General features: G+C 42.0%; 1 protein-coding gene across 1 annotated transcript in view; it reads right to left on the bottom strand.

The window, feature by feature from the left end:
* GABBR2 (gamma-aminobutyric acid type B receptor subunit 2) overlaps positions 1 to 16,429 on the bottom strand; it is a 989,086-nt gene that overhangs the window by 301,917 nt on the left and 670,740 nt on the right. The window contains exons 9-11 of the mRNA XM_090039096.1: positions 8,482 to 8,562; positions 4,732 to 4,882; positions 3,802 to 3,934 (exon numbers count right to left, since the gene is read on the bottom strand). Of these exons, the coding sequence (XP_089895222.1) occupies positions 3,802 to 3,934; positions 4,732 to 4,882; positions 8,482 to 8,562 (365 nt within the window). The remainder of the gene's footprint in view (positions 1 to 3,801; positions 3,935 to 4,731; positions 4,883 to 8,481; positions 8,563 to 16,429) is intronic.

Below are 16,429 nucleotides of genomic sequence, written 5' to 3' on the forward strand. Positions count from 1 at the left end.
AATTAGGCATTTTGTAAATATGCTTTTTCCTTTTCTTTGTTTAAAATCTTCTGGGTGATCATTTTAATGGGTGTCCCCAGGTCCATGTATTTTGAAAACTAGGGAATAATACGTCCCTAGCCACTTTTTCCACACCATTCATGAGTTTATAGATCTCCGTTCCATGCTCAGTCATCAGTTTTTCAAGATGAAGAGTGAAAAATACTTTTTTAGTTCTATGACACTTAACTGACATGCATTCAATTTTTAGGCATCTAAGTGGAACTAGGTGCCTAAGTGTGACTCTATTCCACCCTGTTTAAATCCCAGATAATCCATTAATGCATCTACTTTCATAAACCACTGTCATCTGATCTTTAGGACTGAGTCACAGAAAGCAGCAAGGAGGAGGAGGAAGACCCAATCACCTTTTGCATTAACTGTTTTTGAGGCACTAGAATTCTATTTAAGCAGCTAAGTCCACTTAGATGTCCAACAGGTAGGACAGAATCTAGCCCATGGTTCCATCTTACAAGAAACATGTTGACTCCCCCCCTACATTTACCTATGTGGCTATGTAACAGGGGAGGCTTTCTTGGGGCCCATCTATCAAAGGTGCCATCCATCTGTTCTGGGCTAACCACGAGCCTTGTGTCCTACCACACCTTGTTGTTATTTAATTAACAATTTTAATTAGGCAGGAGGCTGCCCATTTCTTGCTCCGATTCCAGGGGGCGCTATCTGCGGCTCTATACCTCCTTTACACCGCAGCCCATACCTCACAGATGGTATCCATAGTTCTTACTGTCACCGGCTCCACACTGGGCCCCAAAATCCTCCAATCAGGACCCCTCTAAGATCCCTCCTTTCAGGCAGCCTACTCTGCCTTCATTTGGGGCTGCTTAGCTCCCTGATCTGTTCCCCCTTAAGGGTGTGGTCCCCCCGGGACCTTTGGTCACACAGGCCCTGGCCTCACCTCCAGGCCAGTCAGAACCCCAGGCCCTCAGCTCTGGGTGTCCCTTGCAGTGGGCCCCTGACCCTTTGACCCTTCTGGTCCTGGCCCCAGCATTGACTAGTCAAGGGATTCCAAGTCAGGCTTCTGAGTCTATAGCCTTCTCTCTCTTAGCTCTACCTTCCTGACCCTTTTATGGGGTAACCCACCCAGTTGTGGGAGCTAGGGTTATTAAGGCACCCTGACCTGCCTTTCACCAGGGTGGTAACTGGCCTGGCATTTCCTGGGGGCTCCCATACCACTGAGAACCCCACCAGGCCATCCACTCCTGGCAGGGTGCAGTTTTAGGTCATGCCCAGGACCAGGAGCCTCCGAGCCACCCCCTACAGCTCCTCCCTTACTTCCAGGGTATTCCATGAAACCTTGCAGCCACGCGATGTTGCCACACAAAATGCTCTGCTTATATAGGCAGCCCTGAATCTAAAATGGCTGCTGCAATCAAGAACCTGATGGCTGCTTGGCTTAGATCTTAAAGTGGCAGGCACTTTTTCTATTTGTGTCAGTGATTGTATGAATTTGCTGGTAGCAAAAGTTAGACTTACTGGGTGTATTGTCACAAGATGCTAACTGCTCAGTAGCCTAATAACTGTGCAGTAGCATGCCGGGCAAAACTCATGCTAATATGTTACTGTACAGTAGTATTAAGCTACTGTGCAGTTAGCATCTGTAAAAACCTGTGTCCCAGTGTTACTCTGCAGTAGCACCAATTACTGCACGTTGATTTAGTACTTGGTTATCCAAGTACTAAACTTAATGCACTGTAACTATGGTGCATTAATGAATGTGTAAATGCACCCACTAATCTGTATTTCCCTAATACCTCTGGGGCCAAAAGATTCATATTACATTGATAAACCTCATGTCCTCTGGTCCCAAGTCTCCTTTAGTGATAGACAGTACTGTTGTTAACAGTTCTGCAATTTCATATTTGAGCTTCCTCAGAACTCCTGGATCTTTGCCACCTGATTGTGGTGGCTTATGACCATTCATTTTTTCAGTTTGCAATAAAAGCTCATTTATTGTCACCTAATTTTGTATCTGTTCTTCCAATTTATCCCCCAAAAAGGAATGAATCTGGTATGGGAATGTCTTTTTGACTCTAACAGCCTCCTTTACTCTGCTTTTAAACTGCACTGTCTCTTTTAGAACCACTTAATGTGGTTTTTGATTTGTGTTATGCATTTACTCTGAGCTTCTAATATGGCATTTTTAAACAGTTTCTGTGCTGCCTGTGGGCATTTTTACCCTCTTGACTATGCTTTTTAATTTCATCTTAACTAGGTTCCATTTTTCTGTAATTCCCCCTTTTATGGTTCAATATTGCTTTGGTGATTTTTTTTTTTTTGGTGGTGGGGGGAGGTGCTTATTTCCTCCTGGATGCTGAATTTTACTACATTACAGTCACTTCTCCAGAGAAGCTCATCTCTTGTCACCTTTTGAACCTCGTCCTTTGTGGTACTCAGGACTAAATCAAAATCTGCATTTATTCTTGTGGGTTCCAGGACCAGTTACTGCAAAAAGTAGTAATGTACAGTAACTAGAAATTTTGCCTCTCCATCATGGCCTGAAGAGATATTTACTCAGTCTGTATGGGTGTGTTTCAATGAGCACACATGTGCAGGGGCACATGGTTCCAGCAGGACAAATAGTGGCACACATTTTGCTGCTGCTATTTGTTCACGGGAATGCTCCAGCATGTGTGCTCCAGCATACAGCAAATTGCCCCAGGTGGGGTAAGGGAGGCTGGGGCCAGCACAGCAGCCTGTCCTGGGGACCTCCTGGGGCAGCAATGGCACCAAGCCTGGCAGGCAGCCAGAGTGTTTTCCACACCGCTTTTTTAGAGGTGTTTTTTTTCTATACCAAGATCTCCCAGTGTCAAAAAAACCCCATTGTGCTGCAAATTAACAGCACGGTGAATGAGTGCACATGCAGCCTATGCAGTCTGCAATGCCTCAATCAGGTTTGCATGTGCCAAAAACTGCACATGCATGCTCACTGGAATGAGCCCTATGAGGATAACTGGAATCATACATTATTACTGGGTATTCTCCTATCTTGCCTCTGTAATTTAATTTAGTGTTTCATTATGCCTTTTAATAAGTGAGGTGAGGTGGTCAACACTACAGACCTAATACTATTCAAAGAATTTCTATTCATAGAATTTCTCTGGTACTTTTTGTTTCATTAAAATGTTTACCTTGATTGACTATTTCTTTTTAACATATGGTGCTACTCTGTTCCCCTTCTCTCTCTCAGGACCTCTTCTGCCATGCCCATATAATTTTCACCCTGGTATCACAGTGTCCCTTTAATTTTCATTATTATACCAAGGTTTCAAACTACCCTTTATAACAATGTCATTGTTTTAACACCAGGCATTCTTGTTCAAATGTCGTGTAACAATATATAATTTTAAATCTACAATGAAAACTTGTATTCTAAGAAAACCATAACAGTTTCATGGTCTGAGTAGCTGCTGCTCTATACAGGTTATCTTCAGTAAATAATTTTCACATATATAATTTCAAAATCTGAAGTGCAGTTATACTTAAAATCAATTGCCATGACTCAAATACTAAGAGGTTCTAAGCACCTTTAGCTTCTACTGACTTCACTGCAGTGCTATCTATGCACTTCTCAGGATTTAGTCCCAGGCTTGTGAAAGTCCTAGAAAAAGGAATAAGAGCACTAATGACAAAATGGGCCAGTTCACAGAGCTGTAGATGTAACAAGTGTGCTCAGGGTTTCTTTTTGCACAAAACAAAGCTGCTTGCAAGAGGTCTTAAGCCAGGCTTTGTGGAATTACTTACTGTGCAAAGTGTCTCAAATGTCTTTTCAGAGACGAAAGATCCATCAAGACCAAAGAGAAAAATTGATGCATAGGAAAGCATTCCTCCAAGGATAATAAGGTTGTTCATGTAGGGACTGGACATCTTTATTAGTCTATGGACAAAAGCAGATAGGATATTATAAAAGGAAAAGAGAACTGTTATGCTGTTAAAAACATAATGAAGAGTTTCTTAGAAGGCCAGCAGATAAGGCAGATGGCCAATCCTACTTGTGAAATTCTGCTTCAAATCTGGAAGCATGCAGATGAAGGCTGGATAAGCATATTATTGTTAAATGTTTTTGATCGCCTTTGTCAAATCCACCACCTACCTTACACATTAATTAGGTAGGGTTTATGCTAATATGATGAAAATAAATCATCTTTTTAGACAGAAGACAAAGATTTGTCAAATAGATAGCTAAATTGTCTCAACATAGAGATGTTATACAATAACTTCAATTAAAACAAATAGAATCTTTTGTATTGCCTTCCCAAAGCTTTTGGGCATCTATACACATGACAGACCTCTGATCCAATGTGTGCTAATTAGCATACATTGGGGCAGATTCAATTAATCGTTTGCTAATTAGCACACTCCAGCAGCCTCCATGTCATGTGTATTCAACATCTCTGTGTTTCAAAATGGAGGTGGGGGCATTTTGAAGTGCCTGCACTAACATTTTGAAGTGCGGGATGCTGAATACATGTGATACTGTAGGCACTTTAATTACAGTAGCTCTCAGAATTGTGGGTGGCCTGAGAACCACTCTAATTAAAGTGCCCCCTCTCCATCCCAGAGCACGTGTATATATGCCCTTGAATTTCTTCATAGAATACGTATAATGGTTGTCTCCACAACTGTGATAATTCATTATGAAAACAAAAATGATAAGTAATGTGAATGTCTTACTTCTGGTTTCTGTTTTTGATGTTAAAGAACAAAAAAGCGCTGGCCATGATCATCCCTAGGATAGTAAGGGCTGAGAGAATACTGTAGAGAGGCAAAGAAATCTTTCGTAGCTGTTCTTGGATAATGGTTTTGTCCTTTGGAGGCTCTACTCCTAAAATTTCAAAAAGAGAAGTACAGTTAAGCATATATAGATGTAAGATACTTCTGAGAAAACTCCACAGTGTTATTACCCACAGCGGGTTTATAGCTGATGTAAACTTGTTTCTTTCATCAGAGACACATGAGGTAGTCATAAAAAGACTGGACTTCAGGAATGCTACAACACTTTTTTCAGAAAGATGGAAAGTTCTCAAGTCTATCCTTACTCAGGAAGTCAAACAAGCACTTATGCATATGATATAATTTTAAAGAAAGAAATGAGGTAACAAGCTTTTCTGAATCAGGGGTAAAGTGAATAGAAATGGACACCTGGCCCAATCCTAAAATCCTTACAATGTAAAATTAATTTGCCCAAGTATAGTCAAAGTAATCACTACAACATTTGCCCAATGTGCTCAGGCAGCATTTGTTTTTCTAGCACTGAACAACATTTGATAAGGCTCACATAGGACAGACCTGCAAAAACATGCAGTGCTGGGCAAACCCAATGGCTTCACAGCCTTCTTGTGCTGTTCTTAGTAAGAGGGAGAATGCAGGTTTTATGTATGAGCTTAAAAGCCCTTTTAATGGGCAGATGCTTTGGCAAAGTCACTGCCTTCTACTCCTGCCAGGTAGGGATGAAAAGAATTAAGTTTGAGACAATGGCTAGGGACAGAAGTCACACATAAACCAGTTTAAGTGATCAGAAACTGATGTAAACCCATAACAGAACAGAAATTCAATACATATAAACCATTTTCAGAATGGCTGAAACTGGGTTAAGATAAACCTGCAGAGACTCCCTATGCCTGAAGAAGGGTGATTGTACCCAAAAGCTTGCTAAGAACTTTTCCCCAACTACTCAGTTGGTCTATAAAAGATATCACATCTATTTAAATAATTTTGCCTGCCTGTGTCAAACTGAATTGATTTCGGTGAATGTGGTTTATGAAACTTCTGTCCCAGACCCTTTCCTGGTTCAAAGTAAATCAGTCCTCTAGTATCCCAGAATACTTTGCACCCCTGAGCTGGGCTGGGCCCAGCTGTCTGCTCCAGAAAGCAGGGCTGGCCTCACCCCTCTGCTCCCTAGCTGAAGCAGTGATGGCTGAGTCACTGGCAGGTTCACTGGCCCCCCAGGCAAACCCCAGCTGGGGTCTGGGAATGGGGTTAAACTCCTATTCCCCTGAGTATGGAGCTGCCCTGCTGGCTGCAACCTTCTGCTGGCTGTGACTGTTGACTATAAATCCCAGAGGCACCTGGAAGTAGGAAGAGGAAGTGATGAGCAACCCTGCAGGGTCCTGCTGTTGTGATTGGGGATTACAAATCCCAGAGACCTCAGGGGCAGCAGGACGAGGCAGCGAACACACAGCCCATGTTGGCTATGTGCCAGACAGCCATGCTCTAGTACCCACTCCCTCCAGTTTCTGGCTTGAGCTACTGCAGGCATGTGGCTGCATTTCTTGCATCAAAAATGTATGTCTGTTAATTTGCTTATTGGTTCAATCTCTGCCGCTTAGACTAACTTGCAAAGACTGAACCAATTCAGCCTTGGGCTTTTTGACTGTCTATACTTAGCCAATGTAACAGTTCTTTATATTCTTTGCTCCCATATCTGAAGCACTTCTGGTGAAATTCACCAGCATGCAAAAGGGCTGTTGAAAGCCCTGCAGTGCGGGTCTGATGCCTGAGTGTCACTTTCCTGGGAAAAAGATTTCCATGTTTACTTCCTATCGGTCTGTGCAGAAATCCACACTGGTGCAGACTAGAGTGGACCAAAAAAGAGTGTTATATATATCTATGCATATGGACCCAATGGTCACAGAAACCCACACAACTTCCTGGAATAGCTGATGTAAATTTTTCTCAACCCCAGCTAAACTTCATGCCCCAGATACTTTGAACTCTCCTATTATAACCTTGGTGAATACATCAGCTTTTGGTGAGTAAAGTGGATTTCATCTTAAGCAGTTAAACCCTAATACTTCAGACATTGCAAAGTTCTCCTCCCCTGGCAAAAGTCTCATCTTGAAATCCCCTGAACAACTGTATACTCTCATGTGTCAGGAGAAAGGCTTTTCTCCCAGCACAAATGTAACACCTGTTCATGACCTCAGTTTTGATCAAAATGAGTTATATAGCATAGTCTACTGTAACATATGGTAGTGATAAAGACATGAACTGAAACTTTTTTTAAGCTTTCATTATTTTATTATTTATCTTAGGGTAATTCCCTACAGGCATACTAGGCATTTATACACATACCTTTTTGTCCCGCAATGCACTGAAGATCCAGCAGGTGGGAGCAGACTCAGTTAACAGAGTCTGCTCCGCCTGCGAGCAGATGTGCACTGCGCTGTGTAGCATGCAGTTATATAAGCGGCAAAATGTGTGTCAGCATGCAGAAAATGGCAGCAGCGTGCTTTTGAACTAAAATACCTTGAAGGTAAGAGCAGTCCATGAGGAATGTCATGCCTCAAAGGCCTACCCAGTTTTAATAAAGGGGTCATGTATTTTCTAGAAGGCGAAGTCCTTCAGACAACTAGGAAGGCAATGATGAACAGAATAAAAATATAATACAGAAGATATACCCCTTCTGCTGAAAGGCTGCAAGGAGGACAGGGCATAGGACCAGAAACTGCAGTTCTATACCCAACCATTGTCTCACGCTGGAGGAATTATCAGAGAATCTTTTAAGCCAGGACTACTGTTACTTGGGGATCCAGAGCAGCACAAAGAAACTGTAGCTGAGACCTAGATTAGACCCTCACCATTAGCACCCTGCATCTATTAGCAGCAGGAAAGACCTTTAATTCATTTCTGAAAAGTATCTAAAGATATTAAAATGACAGCTGGCATCTTTGTATACTCCAAAAATCGTGGGTCCTTCTGCCCTACAAGTGGAAGCATGACTGCAGGGTGGGTTGGCATACCTATGCTAGCTTGAATTTAACCAGCTCAGGTGACAAAAGCCATGAAGTTGTGCCTCAAAGGGCTACCCAGTTTTAATGGGGTAACACAAGCCATGCATATACGCCTGGGATGGATGCTAGACACATATTCAAGTGGCATACTAAGTCTGTACTGCTGGGTCTTCACTGCCATTGTAGCTGGAGTAAGGGTAGGTTCAGGTTATTCTACTAATGCTGCAATATACCTTTTGACTGGAGTCTAGGCACAGCCAAAGAGGAAATGTAAGTTCCGTTATTTATGCACATACAATGTATTAGTGCAGTGGTCAAATGAGAGGGGCTGGTGGAGATAACACAGGTATAAAATTCAGGTGTGACAAAAGAGAAAATAAGTTCTGAAGCCAACTGAAACAATGAAAATTATCCGTTCACATACATCAAGGATGATAAGTGTTGAAAGGAGACTACTAACACAATAAAATACATTTGAAGTTTTACTACTTGCTGCTCAGACCTCTCATGTTGCTCCCAAGAAAATAAAACACACAATATAAAGAAGTGGCCCTAGACCGTCTCTGAAATCACCCACCCAGTTTTATAGGAATATTTTTAGTTGCACAATGTTAAAACATCTCTCTATACAGCATATCCTCTGTGAGTAATCCAAGTAATTTTTGTGCCTCTTTTCAGTTTCTTGTCCTACCTTGGAACCTGATGGTGTTGTTGATTATTTCCAATGTGTCAGCTACAGCATTATATTCTCCCACCTTCACTTCCTTTCTTTCTGCAGAGAAACAAACAAAGGTGATTGTTTATGTAAGTTCACCTACTCTAAATTATTTAACTGTTTTCCCTTTCTGTTTGTTGCTATATTTACATCCAAGGTATCACAGAATGACTCAAAGAAAAGAAATACAACTGGAGTGAGTGATTTATTAAAGCAGACTGCCAGATTTTATATTCTATACTATAAAAAGATACATTTCTGAACTTTTTAAAGAAACACAAAACTATTTTTGATAATGTTTTTATCAAGCAATGACTTAATTAAGGAGCAAACAAGTTCATTTGGAACAAACGTCAGTTGTTTCAATAAGTTCAGTAGTTGAAGACTTAGATACTTGCTTGGGGTCAGATTCCATCATCCTCTGCTCATACCCCTTACTTCAATTAATTCCATTTGAACCAACAGGACTGCCCAATGAAGAAGGTATTTCCCACAGGAGGCAACTACATGGCCGGTCCAAGGTCTCAAAGAGCAGATTAGATAAAATAGGAAAATAGTATCTTCCACCTGATTGTTGTTGTGAATTAACAACACATTAGTACTGTCAAAACCCTCCTTATCAATTCGGAGAGATTTGGAAACATTCAGAGATTTGGACATAGACACAGCTTTAAATGTTTTTTTCTACATACCTCTAGGTAGCAGGGGTTCATGAGTGCTACAATGCTGGGGCGCATGGAGCATCCCACAGAAGCGTGGGGGGCTCCCCAGCGTGCTTGGCAGCAGACCTGGAAGTGGACCACTGGGGAGTGAGCAGAAGGCCCCCTGCCATGTCCCCTTGACTCAGTGACTGGTGCCTCCTGGGTCTGGGGGAGATGCCCAGGGTCTCTCTGTGGCTGACAGCCGAGTTGGGGGGGGGGCACCGAGGGGCCCCCCTGCACATTCCCCAGCAGACCTGGAAGTGGACTGGAAGTACTCCTGGTTCACTGCCAAACATGTGGAGGGACCCCATGCAGTCCTGTGGGATGCTCCATGCACCCCAACATCGCAGCGATCACAAGCCATACGTGGTACCTCAAGATATGTAGAAAGAACTTTTAAAGCTGTGTCTATGTCTGAATTGCTGATTCTCCAAATCAGCACTGAATCTTCAGATTCGGATTTGGCCAAATTGAATCAGGGACAGCTATCTGAATCAACAAATTGAATTACTGTCTCTGATTTGGGCCGAATCCAAATCTGAATCGAATAAGGCCCACTTTGCACACCCCTACTGGCAATCTACGCTTGCCATTATATTTGTACTTGTACTGTACCTGATATATCTGTCCGGATCTACTAGGGTTTTTTTGGCAGGAACTATTTTCACCTATTTGATACAAAGCTTCTAGGTTTAAATAAACTAATGAACCTCTCAACTTATTATTTGTTACTGTTTTTCTTAAAGGCCACTAACACCTGCATTACAACATTTTAAAACATTTTAAAGCAGATTTTTTTACTTTATTCTATAATTTGCTATTAATCATTTTCCTGTCTTTTCCCCATCTTAATCCTTATTGTTCACTGTTAGCATGACCTTGTAGAACCCCTAGTTTCACCTTTCATAACTTCTGCATCTGACTTAAAACTAAATCACAAGCTTCCAGGAGGCAAAAGGGTTTTTTTCCTTTACAATGAATGATAAAATTATCAAGTTCAAAGCAAATAGCATATTGCAAAATAGCTAGGGTACAAAAGGTAGAACAGAAAACTAGGAGACTGTGTGGGCTGCCTATATTTTCCTAAAATGTGTAAGAACAGTAAAAAATTATTCATAGTCATAAATATACCTTAGCAAAAGTACAGGCAAATGAGCAAGAATACCAGAAACTAAAAGAAAAATGCTCAGTTGAACGATAAACATCATGTTCTATGCAGTTCTAAGCACCAGATTCCAGAGTTACTCAGACTAAATATGCAGGTTGATCCTCTTACTAATTGATCAGGCATAGAGAATTTCTTGCAACATCCAAATTCTGTTCATCTGCTTAATGGAACAATAATCCACGAGCACAGCATTTCCTGGCATTCCATGCATAGTAGTTATTGTAAAAATATCTCCTCTCTGATCAGGTCCATCAAATCTATTGTATTCCAGTGTAGTGAGTGGCATCATTTTCACTGCAGTTATTAAACATAATATACCATTTCCTACTGGAATTACATTTTTATTAAAAAATATATTATTCAGCCATAAAGCAAAACTTAAGACAATCTCCTCTTTTACTGAAGCTGTGACTAGAAATATATGAAAGATCTGTGATCCTAGAGTCAAGGGCATACAAATACAATCCTTTCACAATGCAAACTGCATTAGTAGACACACATTGTTAAACCAATGAAACATGGAGCAGCAACAGATGCATTGTTTGAAGAGAAACAGGTATGTATGGTGCAGAATCTGATGGAGAACTATGTTCTTTACAATAACACAGGCAAGGGACAGACATTACACATAAACTGGTTGAAGTGATCAGAAACTGGTTTAAACCTATAACAGAACATAAGTTTGGTGCACATAAACCAGTTTCAAAATGGCTAAAACTGGTTTAAGATAAACCTGGTTGAATGCACTATCAGACTTAACTGATTTATGCAATGTCTGTCCCAGGCCCCTTGCTGGTTTAAGTTAAACCAGAATCCCCCAGCATCCCAGATGCTTTGCAGCCCTGGGCTGTGCTCTCTGCTTTAGAGAACAGGGATGGCTCTGCCCCTTTGCTCCCTAGCCAGAGCTCTGGTAGAGACTGCAGGCACAGCACGGTCTGCCTTGCTTCCCCCTGTTTGCTGCTCACTGCTTGCAGACCCCCACTGCTCGCTGCTCACTGTTTGCAGACAGTATGAAGAAGCAGGGAAAGGAAGATTGAAAAGCTCAGCATCATCAACAGATGTATGCACTGCACACCCTCACTTTGCCTCAGAGTGTTCTCTGGGGGCTGGCAACACTCCTGCTCCTTGACTGGGACTGTGCAGGCCTGGTTGTGGGGGTTAAACCCCTCCCTAATCAGAGCATCCTGCTGAGGCCTGGCCACCACCCACCCCAGTTCAGCACTGTAGAAGGGGAGGGAGGGCTACTCTATTGCTCCCTGGCTTCTTACCTAAGCCACTGCAGGCATGTGCCTGCATTTCTTCAGTCCAGAGAGACTGTCCATGCAGTTGCAAACTGATTCAATCTAGGCAGGTTAGACTAGCCTGCAAAGACTGAATCAATTCAGAGTAGTTGAATAAATTCAGAACCAAGTTACAGTAGTTTACTTTCCCATGTATATGTATATTTTGTCAACTATTTCTTGATAGGAATAGTTAGGATAACAAAAACTCATTTTCTTAGTATTGTTAATGAAAATACATTTGATAATTGAGGGCAAATGCTAAGACTAAAGATACCTTTTGATTTGATGAGTAAAATGATATGAAGAGCAGAGAGCACATTCATTTTTTAGGTCGTTTGTGTTGGTCTTTTTGCTTTATGAAGCTGTATGAAGATGGCCTAACAGGCAGTTTTGTTTTCTAAGAAGCAAATAAACAGTTTTCTGCTTATTTTATTCCCTTTTTTTTTTAACACTAGACATTTGGGATTCTCTAGTCTTTCCTGATTTATTACATGATGTTACAGATTGTTGTTTATGACATGATCTTTCTATTTGTTCTTTCTGGGTAAAACCTTTCTACTCTTCCAATTCTAAACCTGCTGGTAGCTAAAATAGCTTTTGATGTAAATTACATCTCCCTTGGTTATGTTGTCTATGGCTGCCTCAACAAAATAGAGGAGCAACATCGCTCCATCCTTCTCCTCACATTCATGACATGGCCTTCTCCTCCCACTCAGTCTTTCTCTCTTATGTTGAGGGTATGAGGTAGAGTTGGCTACACCAGTTAGGGCTACCATATTTCCAGTTTTTAAAAAAAGGACACCTGTTGGGGAGGGGGTAAAATAATTGTGGGGAGGAAGTGATATGCCATTGCCCTGCCCCTGCCTCTCACTCTCAACCCATGGTACCCCACCCCCAGACCATGCTGGTACCTCTCACTCTCAACCCACAGCCCCCCCATCTCTGCTGATACCCCTCACTCCTGACCCATAGCCTTCCCCTGATCACCCCATCCCAAGCAGCTCCTTGCTAGGGCAAGCTGGGAAATGCCAGGAAAAATTTTGATGCTGAGCAGACCAAAATCCCAGACATTTGTTGATATTTAAAAAGAGATACACGAATGGAGATAGGAAGACCCAGAAAAAGGACATGTCTGGGAAAACCAGGACATATGATAACCCTAATTTTGTGCTACTTGAGGGTTCCTCTCGATTAGGTGAAATCCTTGTTTGCCTTTTGTCAGCCAATGCATAGAGTAGCACAAACAAACAAATGAAAACAGTAATTTGTCTAGGTATCATAGCAAGAAGAAGAGAGAACAGGAAATGAAACAGAAAAATTCCAATTTCAGAGTATGGAATAATCTTTCAGTGGGGCCAAAGGCCAAAAAAAATCTGACTGTCATCTACTCTACAGAAATGGTCACATTTTCTAACAGAGCTTTAAACAGCATGTTTCTTTACAATTTAAACCCATTGTATATCCCGTGTTGATGGAACATACTGTAGATTGTCAAAGTAACTTGATGTCATAATTGTCCTGTGCTGGGGCTCATGCTTAAACAAAGATTTTGAAAACTTAAAGACATCTTTTAGAAGAGCCATTTGGCTGATTAAAGGAAAAATGGAAAAGAGGTCTTAGGTGAACGACTTAAAGCAGGGGCTGGCAACCTTCATAGACTGTGGGCTGGAACAACCTGGTCCCAGTCCAGCCAGGGTTGGGTGGCTTCAGCAGTGCATCAACCCCATGCCTAGGCAAGTAACTGTCATTGCCTCTCCCAGCTTCCCACCCTCACTGCTCCATGGCTGGGGCACAAGTATAGCTTCCAACTAGTGGGGAACTGAGCCAGTGCCAGGGCTGAGCAGCTGTCCCCTCTCCCCCCCAGCTGCAGTATGGGCACAGCTTCCAGCCAGTGGGGAACTGAGCTAGGGCCAGACAGCTGGAATCTGTGTCCACACTGCTGCTGCTTCTCCCTACCCCCCAGTTGCAGCTGGAAGCTGCCCAGGCCCAGCTCAATTTCCCACTGGCTGGAAGCTCTGCTTACACTGCAGCCAAAGGATGTGGGGGCCAGGGAGAAGCAGTGGCAATGCAGGTACAGCTTTCAGCTGTCCAGCCCTAATGCAGTTCCTCACTGCCTACAACTGTGCTGGGACTGGGCAGAGGCAAAGCCCTCAAGCTCTGTGAGCCAGATCCTGTGGCTCCACAGGCCAAATTCAGTCTGCAGGCTGCATGTTGCTGACCCCTGACTTAAGGTACTTCTCTATCAGAGAAGTTTATGCAGAGACTTTGTTAGAGTCTGTAAGCATCTATGAAGGGGAAAAATATACTAAAGCATTCTTCAATCCAGGCCTTTAGTTCCTCTGCTCATTTGAATAACCATCCTTTGAAAAAAGTATTGTTTCTACGGCTTCTCTTATTTCCTCTATGGCCCCCATTACAAATTATATTGTTCTCCATAAGCTCTTCTTTGCTCTTTTCTCTCTCTACATAACTCCTTTACCCATCTTTCCTCTTCTTTCCATATTCATGTTTTTCCTGTTTTGGCCCCCAGCCTCCTAAGGAATTTTCTTTTTTATACTCCTTCCCACACACTTGTTTCTCCCCTTCTCCCTTCTTTTCTCCCATCCCCTCCTAATCCTTCCCAAACAGAACTGATAAATGTGTTTTGTGCTGGTTAGCAGTCATTATCCAGAGTCTTTGCCATCCCATTTCTAATAATGCAAAAGGTATGACTAGATGCTTAGCATTTTTGAAAAACCTGCCTGACGTTTAGGATTCCGCAGACAATTTTAAGCATTTTTTTAAAATAGTACCAAAACATAGAAAAGTAGGGCTGGAAGGGATCACAAAAGGTCACCTTGTCCAACCCCCAGCTCAAGACAATATCACCTCTGTTTAAACATCCTGAATAAATGTTCATCTAACTTGCAAGTAAAATCTTCCACTGACAGATTCTATAACCTCTCTAAATACTCAGTTCTAGTGCTTAACCGCCATCATTATCAGACAGTTTTCCCTAGTAGGCATCCTAAATCTCCTGTAATTTACCAATTACTTCATGTTCTATCCCTGGTGGACACTGAACAGTTGAATGCCATCCCTTTTATAACAACCCTTTTAGTATCTGAAGACTGTTAACAAATCCACCCTCAGTTTTCTTGCCTCTAGACCAAATAATCCTATATTATCCTTATTGTTTTTTTTTTTAGACCTAATCATTTTTGGTATTTTCTTCTGGACTCTCTCCAATTTGTGCACCTTTTTCTTAAAGTGCTGTACCCAGAATCAAACATAGTTTTCCATGTGAGGTATCTCTCCTGCTGAATAGAATGGAAAAAAATCACTTCCTGCAATTAGTACACAACACTACTATTAATAAGTATGTTATTAGAGTTTGCTTTTTTTCCAGCAATACTAGTCTGCTTATTCATGTTCAGCTTGACCATAAGCCCTAGGTTCTTTTCTGTAGTACTAGAAACATAGTCAGTTGCTCCCTATTTTGTATTTATGTATTTAATTCCCCTGGGCAAGCCTACTTGATACCTCTTCCAGTCTCCCTCCCCCCCCCCCCCCGAGTCATTTGTGACCACTCTTTGAGCATAGTTACCTAAACAGTTATACACTTATAAACAAACTAAACAAATATTCTTTAGATGGAACTAATTAATAAGACAAATTGAAATTATTTCCCTCTAGACAATATTTGCTTGGCTTATTTATAAGAAAGTAATGGAAGGCAGCATCAACAGCCTTACTAAACTGAAGGTACATCATATACACTGCTTCCCCATCTACAACACGGCACCTCATCATAAAAGGAAATCAGGTTGGTTAGTCACAACCTGCCCTTGAGAAAGGGCCAATGCCTACCCTAGATTTGGCTTGGTCTTGTGAAATCTGTTTGGACAGCTGTACTTTTCTTTTTCTTTTGTGCTGCTTACTTTGTAACCAGTTTAACAAAGTGTTCAAAATGGAAAAGCCATATTAAATCCCATGTGTTGAGTTGATTTAAGAGTTATGGAAGGCAATATATCACAAAATAACCATAGAAGTTTCCACTGAACTACTTCTTGTTAGAGATTTGGCAGAAGATTTTAGTAAATTAACGTAAACTTCATTTACAACACATTGTTGTCCTCACCGCAAATCAACAAAATTAATAAGTCCATGTGCCAGGTTTCTAGGTCTGGGAAGATACAACAATAAGATTAAACTAATCTGTATTTACTATAATCCAAGACTACTTTGAATTTAAGATGATCTCAAATAATTACATTCTAGACATGGAAAATTTATAAATGTTCCAACTTTCTATGCCTAGAATCTAATTTTTGAAGGGCTGTCTTACATTTGTTGGTCCCCACCACTGCAGTGGGGTAAGCAGGGGCAGGGGTGTAGGTGACAGGGGAGTGAAATGGCCCGAACCCTGCCAATTGTTGTCTATTCCCCACCATCACAGTGCCTGTACCCTCTGGTGCGTGACCCCCCTGCATTGCTCCTTACAGTACCTGAGTCCCTTTGCATCTTGACCTCTGCCACTTGTCCCCCATACCACCTGCCTCACCACTAGTCCTCCTAGCATGTGCCCCCTGCTGCCTGCCACCCTGTTTTACCCCCCTCAATGCCTGCTGCCTGTGCTGCTTCCATGCCTCCCCACTCCTACTGCTGCTTACTTTCCCTTCACAGCTCCTGGTCCAACTGGGGCCCCTGCCCAGCCATGCAACAACTTCAGTGGCAGCTCCAGCCTCAGTACTGGAGTCAGGGCCAGAGTTGCAGGTGCCGCTGGATTGAGC

This window comes from Crocodylus siamensis, chromosome 3 (assembly GCF_052110815.1).
Source record: "Crocodylus siamensis isolate JL-2025a chromosome 3, ASM5211081v1, whole genome shotgun sequence".
NCBI lineage: Eukaryota > Metazoa > Chordata > Crocodylia > Crocodylidae > Crocodylus > Crocodylus siamensis.